General features: G+C 42.3%; 1 protein-coding gene across 1 annotated transcript; it reads left to right on the top strand.

The window, feature by feature from the left end:
- Positions 1 to 23,195, top strand: Ercc6l (ERCC excision repair 6 like DNA helicase). Its single transcript, XM_090327060.1, has 2 exons — positions 1 to 134; positions 19,270 to 23,195. Exons 1-2 carry the CDS (start codon positions 67 to 69, stop codon positions 22,925 to 22,927), a joined length of 3,726 nt encoding a protein of 1,241 aa, XP_090183186.1. The 5' UTR covers positions 1 to 66; the 3' UTR covers positions 22,928 to 23,195.
- The last annotated feature ends 545 nt before the right edge of the window (positions 23,196 to 23,740 follow it).

A 23,740-nucleotide genomic window follows, 5' to 3' on the forward strand; every position in this document is an offset into this window, starting at 1 on the left:
GAGCTTCCGTTTGAGGTTAACGAGCGAAATTCAAGCTGCACATCTGACGGAAAACGAAGTTTGATAATGGAGGAATCCCAAAGATCCGCGGCAATACAGAATTTGAGCTCACAACAGGCTGACCGTTATCTGAGGTTTGTTTGGGCTATTGGGGCAGGTGTAGTTCGTAGGGATTTGTCCTCGGTTTCCGCAGAGGGGGTGGCCGAGCCTGGTGGGCTGCTTATCCGCCCTTCCGAGTCGGGCATGAGAATCGACTGCGTGCACGGATCACATTTCTATCCTAGGGAACCCCGGTACTCCTACGTTTTGTAGGTGCAAGAGCTCTAGCATTAGCTTCTGGAGACTCAGAACTTTAAGTGGTTAAACCCTTTGTAAATCTTCCTATCCGAATAAGCCCCGAGACTAACGTATACAGAGATGAATAAAAACAGGGCCCCAAAATGCTCCGGTAGTGGGAACCGATTTATTGTAATGTTTGACAAGTACTTTAATTTTTTAACAGATTTTTTATTAAAGAATTTATTAACATTGTTTTTTTACATCATATTTCAAGTGACATGTTTAACAACTATTCAGAAATCACTGGGCACTTAGATTTTAGAACATAATCAAAACTAGGCTGAGGTTTGTATGTCATAGATATATATTAATGTATGTAATAAAACATGTCTATAGAGTCATAGATTTTTTTATGTCTAGTTGTGTCAATAACTGAGATGATTTTAATTTAATGTTTTTGCTAGGGTGCTATACACAGGGGTTGCAATTACATGTGTAAAGTAGTGAGTAAATTTCTTCTTTTTTAAAATTTATTTGTTTATCTTTATTTTTTTTGCCGGTCCTGGGCTTGAGCTCAGGGCCTGAGTACTGTCCTTGGACTTTCTCAAGGCTAGAGCTCTACCAATTGAGCCTCAGCACCACTTCTGGCTTTTTTCTATGTATGTGGTACCAAGGAATCAAACCCCGGACTTAGTGCATGCTAGGCAAGCACTTTAACCACTAGGCCAAACTCCTGGCCCTTAAATTTGTTCTTGAACACTCCCCCCTCCCATGTTTTTCTGCCACTTGCCCACCCTCCACCCCCTAATTTGTTTACTATGCTGGGCTGAGCGTTGGTATAAAGGTGAGAATGAATATCTAAATAGAAAAATCAGTGATCAAAGGAAGACTGACTTCACCAAAGAAGGAAATATGGGAATGATATGCAAAAATGCATAATCATTTACCTGATTGCTAAGAGTGCACTCTAGGGGATATAGAGATTATGTATATATTATATATATATTTCTTTTTGGCAGTCCTGGGGCTTGCACTCAGGGCCTGAGTACTGTCCCTGGGCTTTTTCCTCAAGCCTAGAGCTCTGCCACTTGAGCCACAGCACTTCTGGCTTTTTCTATGTATGTGGTACTGAGGAATGGAACCTCAGTGTTCATGCTTGCTAGGCAAGCACTCTACCACTAGGCCAAACTCCCACCCCTGTTTTTGTTTTTGTTGTAATTTTATAATATAACATCAAATTTATTATCTTTGTTTTAAAATGTATAGTTCAATAGTATTCACTACATTCATATTATCGTGTAACTCATCTAACTCATCTCCAAGCTTTTTATTTTTATTTTTTAAAGAAAATTGGAAAATAGAGCTGTGGCTCTAGCGGTAGAGTGGTAGCCTTGAGCTGAAGAGCTCAGGAACAATACCCAGGCCCAGAGTTCAAGCCCCATTACCCACAAAAAAAGAGAAAGAAAAATCCTCAGGCACTGGTGGCTGACTCCTGGTGGAGGCTGAAATCTAAGGATCTTGGTTCAAAGCCAGCCAGGGCAAGAAAGTCCATGAGATATTTATCTTCAATAATCCACTTAGAAAATGTCAGAATTTGCTCTGTGGCTCAAGGAGTAGAGTTCTATCCTTTAGCAAAAGAAGCTCAGGGAGGGCCGGGAGTTTGGCCTAGTGGTTAAAGTGCTTGCTTAGCATGCATGAAGACCCGGGTTCGATTCCTTGGTACCACATACATAGAAAAAAGCCGGAAGTGGTGCTGAGGCTCAAGTGGTAGAGCTCTAGCCTTGAGAAAGTCCAAGGACAGTGCTCAGGCCCTGAGCTCAAGCCCAGGACTGGCAAAAAAAAAAAAAAAAAGAAGCTCAGGGAGAGTGCCCAGGCTTTGAGTTCAAGTCCCATGACCAATAAAACAAAACAAAACCCCCTCTTGTTTCCATTTCTTAGAGTTCATTTCCATAGATATGATTTTATATTATATACACATTCCATTTTTTTATTTTGCAAAACTAAAATTATAGCAGGTAAACAAGTTCCATAATATCTTTTTTTTTTGGTCAGGATAATGTATAGAGTGGTTACATTCGTCAGGTGCATTACTTCTCGCATTGATACCCCTTCTCATGTTTTTGTCCCCATTTACTTTCTCCCACATCCCCATCATAATATCTTGAGAGTCTGTGTATGTTAGTAGAGTATTCACATTACAGACTAAATCTTCAGACATGCACTGCTAAGTGCTCTACCATTGAGCCACATCCCCAAATCAGTTTGGACCATTTTAGATTCAAATGACAGGCTGGGAGTATAGCTCAGTGGGAGAGCACTGTCCTAGCCTGAAAGATCCCTGGACTTGATCTACAGCACTAAACACCAAAACAAAACGAAACAAAAAACAAAGACATTACAAGCTCTACCATTTGAACAACAGCACCACTTCCAACTTTTTCTGTGTATGTGGTATCTGGAAATCGAACCCATGGCTTCGTGCATGCTAGGCCAGCCTGCTACCACTAGGTTACAATCCCAACCCTGAAAATTGCTTTTGTATGTTTTGCACATGATCTCTGCTTTGCCTTTTTGCATTTATGTGTGCATGTTCATATGTACGTATATATGTATGTATGTATATATGTGTATATAGATGCCAGCAGATGGGCTTGAATTTAGGGCCTGGATACTGTCGCTTAGCTTTTTTGTTTATTGCTGGTGTTCTACCACTTGAGCTACAGTTCCACTTCCAGCTTTTTTTTTCTTTGCTGATTAACTGGATTCTTGTGGGTTTTCTTGCCCAGGCTGTCTTTGAACTTTTAACTCTTAGCCTCCCCAGTAGCTAGTATTACAGGTGTGAGCCACCATTTCACATTTCAGCTTATTTTGTTCAGTCCTGGGGCTTGAACTCAGGGACTGAGCACTGTCCTTGGACTTTCCTCAAGGCTAGCACTCTACCAATTGAGCCACAGCACCACTTCTGGCTTTTCTATGCATGTGGTACTGAGGAATTGAACCTGGGTCTTTGTGCATGCTAGGCAAGCACTCTACCACTAGGCCATACTCACGGCCTTTTTTTTTTTTGGTCTTTTTTTTTCTTTTTTTTACAAGTCTGGGAGGCTTGAACTCAGTGCTTGAACACTGTCCTTGAGTTTTCTCAAGCCTAGAGCTCTACCGCTTGAACCACAGCACCATTTTCAGCTTTTTCAATGTATATGGTACCAAGGAATCGAACTCAGGTTTTCCTGCATGCTAGCCAAGCAACTCTACCAGTAGGCCAAATGCCCTGTCCATATATTTTGGTATTTTAAGAAATCTCCAGCCAGAGCCTAGCGCTGGGGGCTCAAGCCTATAATCCTAGTTACTCAGGGGCCTGAGATCTGAGGATCATGGTTCAAAACCAGCCCAGGCATTAAACTCCAGGAGACTTTTTTTTGCCAGTCCTGGGGCTTGAGCTCAGGGTTTGAGCACTGTCCTTAGTATGTCTTAAGGCTAGTGCACTACCAGTTGAGCCACAGCACCATTTCTGGCTTTTTCTATGTATGTGGTACTGAGGAATTGAACCCTGGTCTTCATGCTTGCTAGGCAGGCACTCTACCACTAGGCCAAACTCCTGGCCCAAGGAGACTTTTCTCTCCACTAAAAAATACCAGAAGTGGCGCTGTTGCTGAAGGGGTAGCGTGGTGGTTTTGAGCTGAAGAGCTTGGGAACAATGCCCAGGCCCAGAATTTAGACCCCATGACTGCCTTCCCCCAAAAAGACATGGACATTCTCAAAACAGAGAGATTATTATCAATATCAACAATAGAAAAAGTATATCCCATTTCTGTAAACATTTTAGTTTTTGACTTTGGGAAATTTTTTCATTATTATTTCATTTTATTGTCAGGATAATACCAGAGAGTTTGCAGTTAACATTTGTCAGATAACGGGTGTATTAGTTCTCCAACCTTGATACCCCTTTGAAGTTTTTGTCTCCCTTTCCCTCCTGTAACCTACTCCTGACTTTGGGAAATTTTAAAGATGCCAGTATTTTCATAATTAATTTTTTGCCACTCCTGGGGCCTCAACTCAGGGCTTGAGTACTGTCCATGGGCTTTCCTCGAGGCAAGTGCTCTACCACTTGAGCCACAACACCACTTTTGGCTTTTCTATGTATGTGGTACTGAGGAATTGAACCTGGATCTTTGTGCATATAGGCAAACACTCTACCACTAGGCCTAACTCCCAATCCCCTCATAATTAAGTTTTGAAAATGTGTAGTGTCCTAAAGTGAAAGACATTAACGAATATTTCTTTTTTGTTGGCACTAGAGCTTAAAGTCCAGGCCACTTACTTGCTAAGAAGGTATTATACCACTTGAGTAATTTCTTCAATCTTTGCTTATTTTTCAGATGCAAACTTTTTTTGTGTGTGTGGCCAACCCTGATCTTTCAATACCTCTTGTGTGGCTAGAATTATAGGCCACAAATGCCTGGATTTTTTTTTAAGAGGACAAGGCTGCTTCTGGGGCTTGAATTCAGGACCTCACATTCTCACTGGACTTGCTTGCTCATAGCTTATGCTGTACCACTTGAGTCATATCTCCAGCCTAGCAATTTTTTTTGCCAGTCCTGAGCATTGAGCTCAGAGCCTGCACACTGTGCTTGGGCTTTCTCAAGGCTAGAGCTCTACCACTTGAGCCTCATCATCACTTCTGGCTTTTTTCTTTTTTCTTTTTTTTTTCCAGTCCTGGGCTTAAGCTCAGGGCCTGAGCACTGTCCTTGGACTTTCTCAAGGCTAGAACTCTACCACTTGAGCCACAGCACCACTTTTGGCTTTTTTCTATGTATGTGGTACTAAGGAATTGAACCCGGGTCTTTGTACATGCTAGGTAAGCACTGTACCAGTAGGCCAAACTCCGGCCCACTTTTAGATTTTTGTAGTTAATTGTAGACAAGAGTCTCACAGATTTTTCTGCTGGCTTCGAACTGCAGTCCTCAGCAGCCTTTTGAATGGTTAGGATTACAGGAATGAATCAGGAAGCTAGCTTAATTGATAGTTTTTTATATATACATATATATGTATATATATTTAAATACAAATGCATATATATTTACATTAATTGTTCAGAGTAAGTGGTTTCATGACATTTACATGCATATATAATGCACTTGGATCATATTTTATCTCTACCATTCTTGTCCCCCTTGCCCAGCTATGTACATTTTTTTTTTTGTCATACAGCATCTTCTGTCACAGTGATCTTGGGCACACAGTTTCATGTTCTCCTTTGGTGATGCCTGCCCACCAGCTCTTCTGTTGTCTATTCAAGCTCTCTCATTTTTTTTTCTTTCACCTACTCTTCTCTCTGACACTCATCTGTTCAGTACTACATAATGACTCACTGTTTATTTTCTCTGCCATCCACTAGCTCTGTCATCTCAACCTTTTTTTTTTTGCCAGTCCTGGAGTTTGAACTCAGGGCCTGGGCACTATCCTTGGATACTATTTGCTCAAGGCTAGTACTCTTCTACTTGAGTCACAGGACCACTTCTGGCTTTTTCTGTGTGTGTGTGGTACCTAGGAATTGAACCCGCACCTTCATGCATGCTAGGCAAGCATTCTACCATTAAATCATCTTCCCAGTCCATGAATATTTCTTCATATGTCTGTTGGCCATTCTCAGTTCTTCTGAGAAGTCTCTGTAAGTCTTTAGCCTGTCTCTTAATTGAGTTGTTACTCCTTTAAGAGTTTATTTTTGGAGGGTTTAATTTTTGGTTGCTCAACCTTTTTTTTTTTTTTTTAGAGGGTTCATTACATGGTGGAGGAGAGGACAATTCACATGGAGGACAGAAAAGAATAAAGTAGTAACAAAGAGCCTGATAGAGGATTAACCCCAGTGACAAGTTACCTTCAGCTAGGCCCCACTTATTAGAGGTCTCCCACCTTATAAAATTTTCTTCAGATTTTTTTTGAGCACTTTTGCTCAGATTTTTTTTGCCAGTTCTGGGGACTAAACTCAGGGCCTGAGCATTGTCCTTGGGTTTTCTCAAGGCTAGAGCTCTACCACTCGAGCCATAGCACCACTTCTGACTTTTCTGTGTATGTGGCGCCGAGGAATCGAACTGGGGTCTTCATAAATGCTGGGCAAGCGCTCTACCATGAGGCCAAACTCCCAGCCCCCCAGCCCGAGATTTTGAATCTTATCATTGGATTAAACTACTCATTAGGTCAGAGCTCTTAGGATCTAATTGTCCTTAGAAATCCTTAGAGGTATCCCTTAATAATGATCTAGGTGTTTGTCATTCTGCAAAGCTGATAGTGGTGGCTTGCAATCCTAGCTACTCAGGAGGCTGAGATCTGGGGATCAAGGTTCAAAGCCAGCCCAATTAACCACCAGAAAACCGGAAGTGGTGCAGTGGCTCAAGGGGTAGGGCAGGCAGCCTTAAGCTGAAAAGCTCAGGGACAGCACCCAGGCCCAGAGTTCAAGCCTCACAACTGACCAAAAGAAAAAAAAAGCTGATAGTCTATGAACAATGTTCAAACACTAGTAATGGAATCACTCTTTTTTACACAGGAAGGTTGGAATACACTAGTTATACGATAGGGGAATTCACTGTGACATTTTTTCTTTTTTTTTTTTTTTTGCCGGTCCTGGGCTTGGGCTCAGGGCCTGAGCACTGTCCCTGGATTTTCTCAAGGCTAGTGCTCTACCACTTGAGCCACAGCACCACTTCTGGCTTTTTTCTATGTATGTGGTACCAAGGAATTGAACCCGGGTCTTTGTGCATGCTAGGCAAGCACTTTAACCACTAGGCCAAACTCCCGGCCCTCACTGTGACATTTCTATAAATGCATATAATATATTGAAATCAACCTTTATCACTTTTTTTATTAAAGAATTTATTAACATTGATTTTTACATCGTATTTCAAATGACAAGTTTAACAAACAAGTGTTCAAGAAGGGAATCTATATACAATCACTGGCACTTAGTTTTTAGAACTTAATCCAAATTAGGCTAAGGGTTTGCATGTTATAGAAACATTAATTTATGAAATAAAACATTATGTCTATACAGTCATAGGTTTTTATGTCTATATAGATATGTTTGTATTTCCATTACCATGTCCATAGCATTGGGTAGGCTAATATTGAGTCCTTGCTTTTGTACTCTTTGGATTAACCTTTATCACTTTTATCCCCTCTTCCTTCTAAACCAATTTCTACAGGCTTCATTATTCTGTTTTCAAACATGCAAGTAAACTAATTCAATCATATTTATCCTCTTTTAATCAACCTTACCCCTCCCATGAAATCTGCCCTATAGTTAAGCCAGTTTTACTTTCCTGAGATTCCTTTTAAGTGAGTATCAGTTGTACCATTGAGTCTTTCTCCATAGTGTTTCAGATGTGTTTCCCTATATAGCTTTCTCTTTTCGGATCCCTTCAACCATCTATTTTTTTTTTCTTTTTCAGCCAGTCCTCGGGCTTGGACTCAGATTTGGGCACTATCCTTGGACACGTTTTTCTCAAGGCTATCACTCTGCCACTTGAGCCACAATGCTTCTTTTGGCATTTTCTGTGCATGTGGTACTGAGGAATTGAACCCAGAGCTTCATGCATGCTAGGCGAGCACTCTTATCACTAGGCCAGGCTCTAGGTCCTGATCAATAGCTTTTTTTTTTTTTGCCAGTCCTGGGCTTGAGCTCAGGGCCTGAGCACTGTCCTTGGACTTTCTCAAGGCTAGAGCTCTACCACTTGAGCCTCAGCACCACTTCTGGCCTTTTTTCTATATGTGGTACCGAGGAATCGAACCCGGGTCTTCATGCATGCTAGGCAAGCACTTTAACAACTAGGCCAAACTCCCGGCCCCTGATCAATAGCTTTTAACTGATGTTTCTTATGGTATTTTCATACATGTGTTTTGAAATTATCCACCATCTTTCTGTTTGGAATCACTTTAATTAAACCTCCATTATCTCAATATGCAGCATTTTACCCTTTTCCCACCCCGCCCCTGGTTGGTTCTGGGGCTTGAACTCTGCACCTGGGTGCTGTCCCTGAGCTCTTAAGCTAAAGGCTAGTGCTCTACCACTTGAGCCACAGCTCTACTTCCGGTTTTCTGGTGGTTCTTTGTAGATAAGAGTCTTGGACTTTCATGCCTGGGCTGGCTTTGAACTGAGATCCCCAAGTCTCAGCCTCCTGAGTAGCTAGGATTATAGGCATGAGCCACAAGCACCCAGCTTCTCTTAATTTCTTTACATCTTCTAGAATGTCAGTTTTAACACCCTTTCATATCACTAGGTACTCTGGGCTATTGATTGAGTCCTTTCCCTGTTGTTCCTCCACTCAGATCCTCATTTCCTATCTATATAGCTTCAAGTCCAGTCATACAGGTTTTGTGTTCTCTCCTTCTCTCTCCCTCACCCTCCCTCCATCCCTCTCTCCCTCTCCCTCCCCCCCTCTCTCTCCCTCCCTCCCTCCTTCCCTCCCTCCCTCTCTCCATCCTCCCCCCTCACACACACACACACACACACACACACACACACACACTTCATTTTATTTGGTTTATCAGGTAGGGAGAATATTGATTTCCAACAGATATCACCACACTATTTCCTTAAGCCTGTGAATCAATCTTTCTTTCTTTCTTTCTTTCTTTCTTTCTTTCTTTCTTTCTTTCTTTCTTTCTTTCTTTCTTCTTTCTTTCTTCTTTTTCTTTCTTTCTTTTTCTTTCTTTCTTTCCTTCTTTCTTTCTTTCTCCTTCTTTCTTTCTTTCTTTCTTTCTTTCTTTCTTTCTTTCTCCTTCCTTCCTTCCTCTCTTCCTTCCTCCTTCCTTCCTTCCTTCCTTTCTTTCTTTCTTTCTTTCTTTCTTTCTTTCTTTCTTTCTTTCTTTCTTTCTTTCTTTCTTTCTTTCTTTCTTTCTTTCTTTCTTTCTTTCTTTCTTTCGTCATGAGACTTGAACTATGGTCCTGAGCATTGTCCCTGAACTCTTCAGTTTAAGGTTACCACCCTACCACTTGAACCATAGCAGCCACTTCCAGTTGTCTGGTGATTAATTGGAGATAAGAGTAACACAGACTTTTTAAAGCCCAGGATAGTTTTGAACCATGATCCTTAGATCTCAGCTTCCTGAGTAGCTTGGATTATAGGTGTGAGACACTGTGCTTGTGGATGTTACTTTATATAACAAGGAAGATTTAAGGTCCAAAATAGAATTAAGTTTGGTACTCAGCTGACTCCAAAATGGAGAGTGTCAAGATAATTTCTAGAATCCTTTAAAAGTGGAAGAGTGGTGGAGCTGGGAGCGTAGCCTAATGGTAGAGTGCTCACCTAGCATGCATGAAGCCCTAGGTTTGATTCCCCAGTACCACAAACTCAGAAAAAAACCCAAAAGTAGCACTGTGGCTCAGGTGGCAGAGCACTAGCCTTGAGCAAGAGTGTCCAAGGACAGTGCCCAGGCCCTGAATTTAACTCCGGAACTGGCAAAAAAAAGTGGAAGAGGAGTACAGAAAAGATCAAAGATGAGATTCAAGTACATATTCCATGTGAGGCCCCTAAAGGTAGAATGGTTCTCTCCTAGAGCCTCTAGAAAATTCAATCCTGGGCTGGGAGTTTGGCCTAGTGGTAGAGTGCTTGCCTAGCATGCACGAAGACCCGAGTTCAATTCCTAGGTGCCACATACATAGAAAAAAGCCAGAAGTAGTGCTATGGCTCAAGTGGTAGAGCTCTAGCCATGATAATTCCAAGGACCCTGCTCAGCCCTGAGCTCAAGCCCAGGACTGGCAAAAAAAAGAGAGACATAAAAATATATAGTTGTTCCTTGGTATCTATAAGATCAGTTGTAGGACCTTTTCTGATCTTATGGATACCAAATTAGCAGGTGTTCAAGTACCTTATATAAAACAACACAGTATTTGCATTTGTAACACATATGTATTCTCCTATATCCTTATAAATATCTAGGACAGTGTAAGTGCTGTGTATATAGTATTATACTGTACTGTTTAAGAATAAGGAAAGAAAAGAGCCTATATACTCAGTACACACAGTTTTCCAAAAATATCTGTGATTTCTAGTTTCTGAATTTGAAAATGTAGAACCTATGAGTTTGGAGAGCCATTTGAAATTTGTTCACTTTAGTTTACTCTCTTAGTAATAGCAGGATGATGATGACGATGATGACGACGACAGTGACAGTGATGACAACAACTCACATTTTGGGGTTTGAATTTGAGGCCTAAGCACTGTCCCTGATTTTTTTTCACTCAAGGCTAGTATTTTATTTGAATCACAGCTCCATTTCCACCCTTTTTCCCCTGGTTAATTGGAGATACGATCTTAATAGGCCCCTAGCTTTTTTTTAGTAGTTTATTGGAGATAAGACTTTCATGGAGTTTCCTGCCTGGGCTGGCTTCTGAACCATGATCCTCAGATCTCAGCCTCCTGAGTAGCTAGGATTACAGGCGTGAGCCACTGGTGGTACCCAGCTAATATGTTCCTTTTAAATTTTTATTTTAAGGGGCTGGGAGTTTGGCTAGGATGCACAAAGACCCAGGTTCAATTCCTCGATACCACGTATGTGGGAAAAGCCAGTAGTGATGCTGTGGCTCAAGTGACAGAGCACTAGCCTTGAGAAAGCCCAAGGACAGTGCTCAGGCCCTGATTTCTGCCCCAGAACTAGCAAAAAAAGAAAAAAAAGAAAATGCCAGATACAGATATATTTGTCATTTCTAATTCCTTTTTATAAAGTCAATCACTTTTTGTTTTCATTTTTTCTGTTTTTATGATGCTGTTCCTGGGGCTTGAACTCAGTGCCTGGACATACTTGCTTTGCTTTTTTGCTCAAAATTGTCACTCCTCGCACTGGAGCCACTGCTCTATTTCTGGCTTCTTTTTGGTTGTTAATAGATAAGAGTCTCGCAGACTTTTCTGCCTGGACTGACTTTGAATCATGATCCTCAAATCTCAGTCTCCTGAGTAGCTAGACCAGAGTGAGTACTGGACTCAGCTGTCAATTACATTGCTATGAAACACATAATTCATTTCTGATTTTCTTATGGCTTTACTGACTTTCCACAGACTAGAGATTTGCTTGCTAATGATCGCTAGTTGCTAAAAAAAACCTGGGAATTTGGTTTTAAAAAATGTTCGTTTTACATGTATGCAGAATGTGGTTTTCAAAAATAAGCAAAAGAGAGGCTGAGAGTGAGGTGTAGTGGTAGAGTACTCACCTAGCATGCACAAAGCCCTGGGTTTGATTCCATGTCACCACATACACAGAAAAATTGGGAAATGGTGCTGTGGCTCAAGTGGTATTACACTAGCCTTGAAGAAAGCCTAAGAACAGTGCCCAGGTCCTGAGTTCAAGTCCCAAGACTGACAAAATTAAAAAAAAAACAAGCAAAAAAATTCCCAGAAGGGGCCTGGGAGTTTGGCCTAGCATGCACGAAGTACTGGGTTCGATTCCTCGGTACCACATACACAGAAAAAAGCTGGAAGTGGTGCTGTGGCTGTAGTGGTAGAGCACTAGCCTTGAGAAAGCCCAAGGACTGTTCAGGCCCTACGTTCAAGCCCCAGAACTGGCAAAAAATTCCCAGAAGGGCAGGTACCTTGGCTTATTCCTGTAATACTAGCTACTCAGGAGGCTGAGATCCGAGGATCTTGGTTTGAAGCCAACCCCAGGCAAGAAAGCCCATGACACTCTTCTCTCCAATAAGATACTCAAAAAAGCCAACAGTGGCGCTGTGGCTCAAGGGGTAGGGCAGTAGCCTTATGCAAAGGAAGCTCAGGGACAGTGCCCAGGCCCAGAGTTCAAGTCCCAGGACCAGCAAAAAAAGTGTACAGTAATCAGCAATTGTGCAGTTTCAGGTGCAGTTGAGAATTTGGAAATCTTTGGGCTGCAATTGTAGTGAACCCTATAGGTAAAATTTGTAATGCGTGCATACTTTTTCTGTAGGGGGTAGGACTCAGGTTTGATCTCATGGTTTCTCACCATTTCAATCATACTTGCAGTCCTTTTGTACTTTAGTTATTTTATATATAGGGTCTGTTTTTGATAATGGGCTGGCCTGACCACAGTGTTCCTACTGTTGGACTCTTGTGTATCTGGGATCACCACACCCAGCTTGTTGTTGTTGTTATTATTATTATTGCTGGTCCTGAGCTTGAACTCAGGGCCTAGGCACTGTCCTTGCATTTTCTCAAGGCTTGTGCTCTACCACTTGAGCCACAGCACCACTTTTGGCTTTCTCTGTGTATGCCGTACCGAGGAAATGAACCCAGGGCTTTGTGCATGCTAGTCACCCAGCTTATTATTTTTGACCTGCTTTTTTTGTCTGGTCCTGGGGTTTGAACTCAGGGCCCGGGTGCTGTCCCTGAGCTTTTTTCTCAAGGCCAGTGCTCTACCATTTGAGCCACAGCTCCACTTCCAGCTTTTTTTGGGCAGTTAACTAGAGGTAAGAGTTTCTCAGGCATTCATGCCTAGGATGGTTTTGAACCATGATTGTAGTTTTTATTTGTATTTCCCTAGTGAATAATGATATTGAACATATTTCCATACATTACCCATTTTTATTTTTTTATTTTTTTTGCCAGTCCTAGGGCTTGAACTCAGGGTCTGAACACTGTCCTTGGGCTTTCTCAAAGCTAGTGGTCTGCCACTTGAGCCACAGCACCGCTTCCAGCTTTTTCTATGTAAGTGGTACCAAGGAATCAAACCCGGGTCTTCATGCATGCTAGGCAGGCACTGTACCACTAGGCCAAGCCCCTGGCCCCATTATTTTTAAATTTTTGATGACCATCGTGCCCGGCATGGCTTTGAATTGTGATCCTCAGATCTCAGCCTCCTTAGTAGCTAGGATTACAAGAGTGAGCCACTGCTGGACAATGGTTGAGCTGAAGATGTCAGGAACAGCCCAGGGCCAGAGTTTCAAGCCAAATGACTGACTAAAAAAAGTTAAAGCCATACTTATTTTATTTCATTTGGATTCTGTCTGTCTCTGTGTCTGTGTATGTTGGTTGGTCCTGGAGTTTGAACTTAGGGCCTAGGTGCTGACCTTGAGCTTTTTTTGCTGAGAGCATTTGAGCCACAGTTCCACTTCAAGCTTTTTTGGAAGTTTATTAGAGATGAATCTCATGGACTTTCCTGTCTGGGCTGGCTTTCAGCTGCAGTCAGATATTAGCTTCCTGCATAGCTTGGATTGCAGGTGTGAATCACCAGTACCCAGCTGAATCTTCTTAGGGTTTTTTGTTTGTTTTTGTTTTGTTGTTAATTTTGGTCAGGTATGGGGCCTGGGGGCTGTCTTTTTTTACTCAAGACTAGCACCCTACCATTTTGAGCCACAGCCCAATTTCCTGGTTTTGAGTGGCTAATTGGAGATAAGAGTTTGATGCACAGGGCTGGGAGTTTGGCCTAGTGGTAGAGTGCATGCCAAGTATGTACAAAGACCCGGGTTCAATTCCTCGGTACCACATACATAGAAAAGGCCAGAAGTGGTGCTTAGGCTCAAGTGGTAGAGCTCTAGCCTTGAGAAAGCCCAAGGACAGTGCTCAGGCCTTGAGTTGGGGCCTCAGGACTGGCAACAAAATAAAAATAAAAATAATTTGTTGGGCCTCCTAACAGAACCAGAAAATGGATTGTGGGAACTCAGCAGTCTGCATTCTAGCAAGTCCCCCAGGATAATGTATAGAAACTTGGGAATCATTTTTAAGCACTCTACAGAGTTATATTGCCAGCCCATGAATCCCTGTTAAAGGATTAGCTTGGGGGCCAGGAGTGTAGCCTAGTGGTAGAGGGCTCACCTAGCATGCACGAAGCCCTGGGTTTGATTCCTTGGTACCATATACACAGAAAAGGCTGGAAGTGGTGCTGTGGCTCAAGTGGTAGAGCAGTAGTCATGAGCAAAGCCTGTCCAAGGACAGTGCCCAGGCCCCGAGTTCAAGTCCCACAACTTGCAAAATTAATTTGGTGGAGGGAGAGGAACACATACCAGGAGGAGGGTGATGATGTGAGTCTAAGTTTTAAGGACACTGAGAATCTTGAAACCAGAAGCTTACAGTAAATGGGAGGCAGGCAGCAATAAGTATTTGGGGAAAAGTTGTCAACAGTTGCTGGTTATGAAAGAGAGGGCAGCTAGGCTCAGCATCTTAAACTTTACAGGCCATGTATCTGCCTGCAGACATGTTTTTGTTTAACAGGTTTATTTATTGAATCCACATACTATATATTTTGCCCATTTATAGTATATTTATATAAACTCACTGATTTGTAGTATATTCTGAATCGTACATATTTCACCACAGTTAATTTTACAATATTTTCATTACTTGAAAAAGAATTCCTTGCCATGTAGCCATAACCCCTCCAGCCTCTGGCAACTACCAGTCTACCTTCTTGTCTCCATGAATTTGCTTGTTTTAGATATTTCATCTAGATAGACTCATAAATTATATGGCCTTTTTTGCCAGTCCTAGGTTTGAGCTCAGAGCCTGAGCACTGTCCTTGGACTTTCTTAAGGCTAAAGCTCTACCACTTGAGCCACAGTACCACTTCCAGCTTTTTTTCTCTGTATGTGGTACTAAGGAATCAAACCCGGGTCTTTGTGCATGCTATGCAAGCACTCTACCACTAGGCCAAACTCCTGGCCCCAAATTATATGGCCTTTTTATGACTGGCTTCTTTCTTTGGTATAAGGTTATAATGTTTTAAAGGTTCATCTGGTTGTAACATGAATCAGTATTTCATGATATTCCATTCTATGGACATAGCATATTTCTTATCACCTCACCAGTTGGCAGACATTTGCATGGTTTCCCAAATATGGCTATGAATATTCCTGTACAAGAGTTACTGTGTACAAATTCTTTTATTTATCATATAGCTTTTCTGCTAGATTTTCCCAAAGAAGCTGTACTGTTTTACATTGCCACCAATTATTGAAAATTTTCCTATTCTTTCTTCAACATTTTTCCTTACTTTTTTTGGTTGTAGTGGGAATTGATGACAGGGCCACACATGCTGGCCAAGCACTCCTTGAGTGAGCTAAATTCCTAGCCCCAATTTTTTCACTTTTTATTATATAATCTTCCTTGTTTGGGCATAGTGACTTATGCCTATAATACCAGCTATTTCAGGAAGCAAATTAGGATTTTGGTTGGAAGCCAGCCTGGGGAAAACAGTATTTTATTTCAATGAAAACTGGATAGGATAGCATACACTTGTTATATCAGCTATGGAGGAGTTATAAATAGAATTGTGATCCAGACTAGCCGTAGCAAAAATATATTGATATTCTACCCCCGAAAAACTCAGGCATAGAGTATCTTCCTACTGCTCAGGAGGCCCTGAATTCACTCAGGTACCACTATATATATTCTTCCTAGTGGGTATGGAAGGCAGATTATCTCATGGTTTTAGTTGGCATTCATTTCCCTGATGATTATGATGTGGACAAACTTTTCATATACTTATGTTAGCCTTTTTTGGGGCGGCGGTAATTGGGCTTGAATTCTGGGCCTGGACATTGTCTCTGAGCTCTTCTGCTCAAGGCTAGCGCTCTATCACTTGAGCCACAGCACCACTTCCAGTTTTCTGGTGGTTAATTGGAGGTAAGAGTCTCATGGCCCTTTTGTGCTTAGGCTGGCTTTGAACCTCAGTCAGGTTTACAGTACATAGGATTACAGGCATGAGCCACAAGTGCCTGGCCTTATATTAGCCTTTTTAAATGTAATTATTGCCAGGTATCAGTGGCTCATATCTGTAAATCTCCTCAGGAGGTTGAGATTTTAGGATCAGGTCCAAAGTAACTCAGGTAGAAATGTCCAAGGGAATCTTTTCTCCAATTAACCAGCAAAAAATAGAACTGGACTGGAGGTATGGCACAAGTAGAATGTCAGTAGCAAGTGGAAAAAGCCACGTAAGAACACGGAGCTGTGAGTTCAAGGCCTGGCACTGGCACCAGAAATTGTAATTAATACATATAGTAAAGCCCATTGTGATTCACCAATATTTCTATAATACATATATCATGTAATGGTCATGTTCATGCCTCATTCTTCTACCCTGTTACCCACACCCACACTGTCCCTCCAACTCATTCCCAATCCCCAATATCTTGTAGTTTCATGTCTTTTTTTTTCTTGATTGGTTTTTATGTTCAGTATTCGTCTTTCTGTTTCTGACTTAGTTTGCTAAATGTTAGAGGATTTCATGCTACACTATTCAGTGTGTGTGTGTGTGTGTGTGTGTGTGTGTGTGTGTGTGTGTGTGAGAGAGAGAGAGAGAGAGAGAGAGAGAGAGAGAGAGAGCGCCCTGAGGTTTGAACTCAGAGCCTGGGTGCTATCCTTGAGCTTCTCCCCCCATCCCCCTCCCTCCCTCCCTCCCTTCCTCCCTCCCTCCCTCTTCTCCCCCCACCCCGTTCCACTACCTCCCTCCCTCCCTTCCTTCCTTCCTTCCTTCTCCTTCCTTCCTTCCTTCTTGCTCAAAACAAGAGCTCTACCACTTATGCCACAGCTCCACTTCCAGCTTTTTGTGGTTATTTGGAGATAAGAGTCTCCTCTCATACTATGCTGCTTAGGGTAGCTTCAAACAGGAATCCTCAGATCTCAGCCTCCTAAATATAGTTAGGATTACAGCCAGCATTATTATTATTATTATTATTATTATTATTATTATTTCTTTTTGGTCCATCTTGGGACTTGAACTCTGGACCTGGGTGCTGTCCCTGAGCTCTTCAGCTCAAAGCTAGTGCTCTACCACTGAGTCACAGCACCTCTTCCCTTAAAGCAGAAGGAATTTTTTTTGTGGGTCATGGGGCTTGAACTCGGTCTGGGCGTTGTCCCTGAGCTCTTCAGCTCAAGGCTACCGTTGAGACAAGCCCCACTTCCCGTTCTCTAGAGGTTATTTGGAGATAAGAGTCTCTGGTCTGGGGCTGGGAGTTTGGCCTAGTGGTTAAAGTGCTTGCCTAGCATGCATGAAGACCCAGGTTCGATTCCTCGGTACCACATACATAGAAAAAAAGCCGGAAGTGGTGCTGAGGCTCAAGTGGTAGAGCCTTGAGAAAATCCAAGGACAGTGCTCAGGCCCTGAGCTCAAGCCCAGGACTGGCAAAAAAAAAAGTCTCTGGTCCTTTTGTGCTCAGGCTGGCTTTGAACCTTGATCCTCAGATCTCAGCCTCCTGATTAGCTAGAATTACAGTTGTGAGCCACCACACCTGGCACAGAAGGCATTTTTTTTGCCAGTCCCGGGGCTTAAACTCGGGGCCTGAGCACTGTCCTTGAGCTTAAGGCAAGTGCTCTACCACTTGAGCCACAACATCACTTCCAGCTTTTTCTGTGTTTGTGGTACCAAGGAATAGAATGCGGGTCTTTGTGTGTAGTAGGCATGTAGTCTTATAACTACGCCAAACTTCTGGCCCAGCATTTTTTCAATACATTTTTCTGTGGATGAGCATTAGGCTGATTCTATAACTTAGCTATTATAAGTAGTGCCTTGGTAATCATGAGTGTGCAGGTGTTCCTATGGTAAACTGACTTGTATATACCCAGAAACTATACAACTGGATCATAGGGTGTTTCTAGTCTTTATTTTTGTCATAACTGAGGTTTGATGTCAGGTCTTGCACTTCCTATGCAGGCATTCTTTTTATTTATTTATTTATTTATTTTGGTCAGTTGTGAAGCTTGAACTCTAGGCCTGGGCGTTTTCCTTAAGCTTTTCAGCTCAAGACTAACGATCTAGCACTTGAGCCACAGTGACACTTCTGATATTCTAGAGGTTAGTTGGAGATAAGAGTCTCATAGACTTTTGTGCCCAGGCTAGCTTTGAACCGTGATCCTCAGATCTCAGCCTCCTGAGTAGCTAGGATTATAGTTGTGAGCAGGCATTCTTGACTCTAGCCATACCTTCACTTCATTTTTTTTTTGCCAGTCCTGGGCTTGAGTTCAGGGCCTGAGCACTGTCTTTGGACTTTCTCAAGGCTAGAGCTCTATCACTTGAGCCTCAGCACCACTTCTGGCTTTTTTTTTCTCTATGTATGTGGTACCGAGGAATCGAACCCGGGTCTTTGTGCATGCTAGGCAAACACTCTACCACTAGGCCAAACTCCCGGCCAAACTTCCAGCTTTTCCTATGTAAGTGGTACTGAGGAATCAAACCCTGGTCTTCCTGCATGCTAGGCAGGTACTGTACCACTAGGCCAAACTCCAGGCCCCATTATTTTTTAATTTTTGATGTTTTCTTCCTCCCTCCCTCCCTCCCTCTCTTCCTCCATCCCTTCCTTCCTTTGCACAAGGTCTCTTACTATGTTTGCCTATGCTGGCCTAGAAGCCTTAATTAATCCCCCAGTTGCTAGGATTATAGATATATGCCATCTTCTGTGCTAATCTTTCTCATCCTGAATTAAGGATTTTGACAGTACAATTATAGTTTGGGCTCAGAAATGGACCCTAAAGCTTTCCTAAATTAACTGTTTAACCTGTTACCTTTTTTCCTCATTTCCTAATTGTGTGTATATGTGTGTGTGCGCGCGCGCCTGTATGTGTGTGTGCGTGTATGTGTGTGTGTGTGTGTGAGAGAGAGAGAGAGAGAGAGAGAGAGAGAGAGAGAAAGAAAGAGAGATCTTTTTCTAATCATGTGTGATGCTTTCTTTCTTTCTCTCTCTCTTTTCTTTTTTTTGTTGGACTTGAACTCTGGGCCTGGGTGTTTTCCCTGAGCTCTTCAGCTCAAGGCTATACCCTACTCCGTGAGTCCTTGAGCCACAGGGCCACTTCCAGTTTTCTGGTAGTTAATGGGAAATAAGAGTCTCAGGTCCTTTTGTGCCCAAGATGGCTTTGAATTCTGATCCTTAGATCTCAGCCTCCTGAGTAGCTAGGATTACAGGCATGAGCCTTCGTGCCCGACTTCTTTCTCTCTCTTTTTTAACAGTGCTGGGGATTCAGTCCAAAGCTCTGTGAATGCTAGGCAAGTGCTCTACATTGAGTTTCATCGTTGGTGCCATGTAATTTTTAAATTTTATTTTTGTAGATATGTGAAAGAGGCCAAAGAAGCAGCTAAGAATGGAGATTTGGAAGAAGCGCTTAAACTTTTCAGTTTGGCCAAGGACATTTATCCCAATGAAAAAGTGATGAGCAGAATCCAAAAACTACAAGAGGCCTTGGAGGAGCTGGCAGAAGAAGAAAATGATGAATTTACAGACGTGTGTAACTCCGGCTTGCTGCTTTACCGAGAACTACACAACCAGCTATTTGAGTATCAGAAGGAAGGCGTCGCTTTCCTCTACAGCCTCTATAGGGATGGAAAGAAAGGGGGCATCTTGGCTGATGATATGGGATTAGGGAAGACTGTTCAAATCATTGCTTTCCTTTCTGGGATGTTTGATGCTTCTTTTGTGAAGCATGTGCTGTTGATCATGCCAACCAGTCTCATCAACATATGGATCAAAGAGTTTGCCAGGTGGACTCCAGGAATGAGAGTGAAGACTTTTCATGGCCCTAGCAAGGATGAACGTATCAGAAACCTCAGGAGGATTCAACAAAGGAATGGCATCATTATCACTACCTACCAAATGTTAATCAATAACTGGCAGCACCTTGCAAGCTTTAGTGGTCAAGAGTTTGTGTGGGACTATGTGATCCTTGATGAAGCACATAAAATTAAAAGCTCATCGACCAAGACAGCGGTGTGTGCTCGTTGTGTCCCTACAAGGAATCGCCTCCTCCTTACAGGAACTCCAATCCAGAATAATTTGCAAGAACTCTGGTCTCTGTTTGACTTTGCTTGCCAAGGGTCCTTGTTAGGAACATTAAAAACTTTCAGAATGGAGTATGAAAACCCTATTGTTCGTGCAAGAGAGAAGGATGCTACCCCAGGGGAAAAAGCCTTGGGACTTAAGATCGCAGAAAACTTAATGGCAATCATAAAACCCTATTTTCTGAGGAGGACTAAAGAAGAAGTGCAGAAGAAGCCAAGTGACCCAGAGGGGAGACCCAATGAGAACACTCTAGGCGTCAATCCCACTTGTGAAATGCCTTCCCTTTCCAGGAAAAATGATTTAATTGTTTGGATACGCCTGGTACCTCTCCAAGAAGAAATTTATAGGAAATTCACATCTTTAGACCACATCAAGGAGTTATTAATGGAGTCTCGCTCACCTTTAGCTGAACTAGGTGTCTTAAAGAAGTTGTGTGATCACCCTCGGCTGCTGTCTGCACGGGTTTGTGGTTTGCTGAATCTGGGGAATATCAGATTCTCTGCTCAAGATGTAAATGAAGGGTCTTCCGATGTACACAACATTGATCATATCACTGACGAAACTCTGATGAATGAATCTGGAAAAATGATATTCCTCATGGACCTGCTAAAGAGACTTCGAGAGGAGGGGCATCAGACTCTGGTGTTTTCCCAGTCAATACAAATTCTAAACATCATTGAACGCCTCTTAAAGAGTAAGCACTTTAAGGTGTTGCGAATTGATGGCACAGTAACGCATCTCTGGGAACGAGAAAAACGAATTCAGTTATTCCAACAAAATAAAGAGTACTCTGTTTTCCTGCTCACCACTCTTGTAGGCGGTGTTGGCCTGACATTAACAGCAGCCAGTAGAGTGGTCATTTTTGACCCTAGCTGGAACCCTGCAACGGATGCTCAAGCTGTGGATAGAGTTTACCGAATTGGACAGAAAGAAAATGTTGTGATTTATAGGCTAATCACTTGCGGGACTGTGGAAGAAAAAATATACAGGCGGCAGGTTTTCAAGGACTCATTAATCAGGCAGACAACGGGTGATAAGAAGAATCCATTCCGCTATTTCACCAAACAAGAATTAAGAGAGCTCTTTACAATTGAGGATCTTCAGTACTCTGTAACCCAGCTGCAGCTTCAGTCTTTGCATGCAGCTCAGAGGAGATCTGATGAGAAACTCGATGAACATATCACCTACCTACACTCTCTGGGCATTGCTGGAATCTCAGACCATGACTTAATGTACACACATGATGTATCTACTAAAGAAGAGCTTGACGTGATAGAAGAATCTCAGTATATTCAACAGAGAGTTCAGAAAGCTCAATTCCTTGTTGAATTGGAATGTCAAAATACAGTGGGAAAACAAAGCCATGAAAATGAGGAGGCCTGGCAGAAAGCATCTGCACTGTCTTCTAAAAAAGAGAGGAGATGCACTGAATTGCAGAAACGACTACCTCAGCCTTCACCTTTTATAACTACTCACTATACCCAGGAAGAGAACATCAGTTCTCACATGGCAAACATAAGCCTGGATGATCAGTCCCAAGAGAGTGAGCCACAGGAAGATCTTTCCAGTGTTGCAGTCACTGCTGCCATGATGCAAGATGACAGTCACCCATATGAAAATAAATTTGATGCTGACTCCGCAACTACTGTATCCATGGGAGTTGGAAGTGCAGAAGGAATGTGGACTGCATCTTCGTGGGGAACAGCAGAGGTCAGTGCAGTTGAAGAGGAGGCTCTGCAGAAGGAGGCATTACAAGAGAGGCCACTGGGGAGTTTGGATCCTTTACTCGGTCAATCAGTCAGACCAGAAGCTGAGCCTGGGCCAGATCTAGAGCTACAGGATAGTGAGGTCTTACACAGCTCCAGTCCCTGGCCCATTAATCCTATGACAAAGGAAAATAAATGTGAAGAATCAAATACCTCCATTAAAATAGCTGATGACAGCTTGTCTGCATCTCACAGGATGCTGCAGGTTTCTCAAGGAAATGAGGCCGACACAAAAGAAAATCCTTCAGAATCTTTACCACAATATATATGTGATTTCAATCTCTTCCTGGAAGACTCTGCAGACAATAGACCAAATGTCTCCAGTCAGTCTTTGGAGCAAGTTGGGAAAGAAGAGAGCCCATGTGGCCCTGCAGTTCATTCCAGAGCAGAGTCAGTGCCTAATATCAGTTCAGATTCTTGTAGGCAAGATGACCCAGAAGAAGCAGTTGTTCTTGTTAAAACCAGAAGAAAAGCTAGAAGGATTGTTTCAGATGATGAGGATGAGGATGATTCTTTTAAAGGTGCTTCCAGTACAAGTCCGTTCAGCACATCTCCCTTTGAATTCACATCTATGAAACAATTTGATGCTTCAACTCCCAAAAACAATAGCAGTCAATCCGGAAGGTTCTTTTCACCTACAATGCCAGAGAATGCGAATAAATCCAGCACGTCTAGAAGATCACTGGCTTCTAGGAGGTCTCTCATTAATGTGGTTTTAGACCATGTGGAAGATATGGAAGAAGAACTTGGCAACCACCATGACGAGGGAGGCGCTGCTGCTGATTCCCAAGGAGACGCTAGCAGTGATGAGTGCACAGAAAAAGATCCTCCTAGTGAAACACTGCCTTCCAAAGACAAGTCCAGCGAGCTAAAGATGTCTGAGCCTAGCTCTTCTGCTCTGCAGATCTCTGCTGCTGCTGCTGCTGCTGCTGCTGCTACTGCTGAGCCTCTATATGGTGAACCTTTAGTTGATTTGCCCCAGGAGAAGGTAGTAGAGGCCGCCAATGACTACGAGACTCTTGTGGCTCGTGGAAAAGAACTGAAAGAGTCTGGGAAAATACAGGATGCCCTAAACTGCTTTGTTAAGGCACTTGACATAAAAAGTGTAGATCCTGAAGTCATGCTCATGACTTTAAATTTATATAAGCAGCTTAACAATACTTGAGAACTTGATAACCTGTTTGCTTCATTTTAAGGTGAAGCTGATTGTATACAGTGATTTTTGTGTGGTTTTGTTTTTTTCACAATTAGGCTTTTTGAGCGCTTGAAGCATTCATGCTTAAAGTAAGAAAGATTTCAAAAAGGAACTTTACCTCTACCCTGTGGTTCTTCCCCAGTTAATAATTCTGGTTTCCATGTACTAGATTAAACTTTTTTTTTCACTTCAGTATTTTTCGATTTTTCTTATAGGCATACTTAATAAACATACTAGAACGGAGGCATTTTATTCAAGTTTTACTTTAGTGGATATTTAAGGTTTTTTGTAAAATTATTCTGGAAACTCAGTTTACTCCAAATGGAATCATCATTTGGTTATCCATTCAGAAAAAAATTAAAGTTACTTTTCTGAAGTTTTTTTTTCATTTGATTTCTTTTACTGAGATGGTATTGCACGTGCACGCAGAAGCTGTAGTGAAATTCAAGTAGGAGCTTGTTATTAGCATTCCAGATCTAAGGCATCCCTGTTAACATTTTCTTTAATGCTTTCAGTGTAACAGCACAAAAGGTACTGGTACTGGCATTCTCTGCTGCTGGCAGCTTTCCCTAAAGTCATTTGAAAGATCAGTTAGCCATTCTCCACTCAGTTTACCTTTTCTTCAGCACAGCTCTGCTTGTGTTTGGACACATACTATCATGTTGTCTTTGGTTATCAATCAGGAAGGATTTTGATTCCCTGCCACCAGAGAAGGGAGAAAAAAAAACTATTTCTTCTCAGGTACCAAGGGTATATTGAGTACTCTACACTGGATTCTCATTT

The sequence above is a fragment of the Megascapheus bottae genome, chromosome X, assembly GCF_031878675.1.
Source record: "Megascapheus bottae isolate mThoBot1 chromosome X, mThoBot2.hap1, whole genome shotgun sequence".
NCBI classification, from domain to species: domain Eukaryota; kingdom Metazoa; phylum Chordata; class Mammalia; order Rodentia; family Geomyidae; genus Megascapheus; species Megascapheus bottae.

Bases quoted from the DNA above. Each gene is read 5' to 3' on its own strand.
- Ercc6l (XM_090327060.1), top strand. From the start codon at position 67: ATGGAGGAATCCCAAAGATCCGCGGCAATACAGAATTTGAGCTCACAA. The intron at 135-19,269 runs GTTTGTTTGGGC...TTATTTTTGTAG, and splicing joins CAGGCTGACCGTTATCTGAG to ATATGTGAAAGAGGCCAAAG.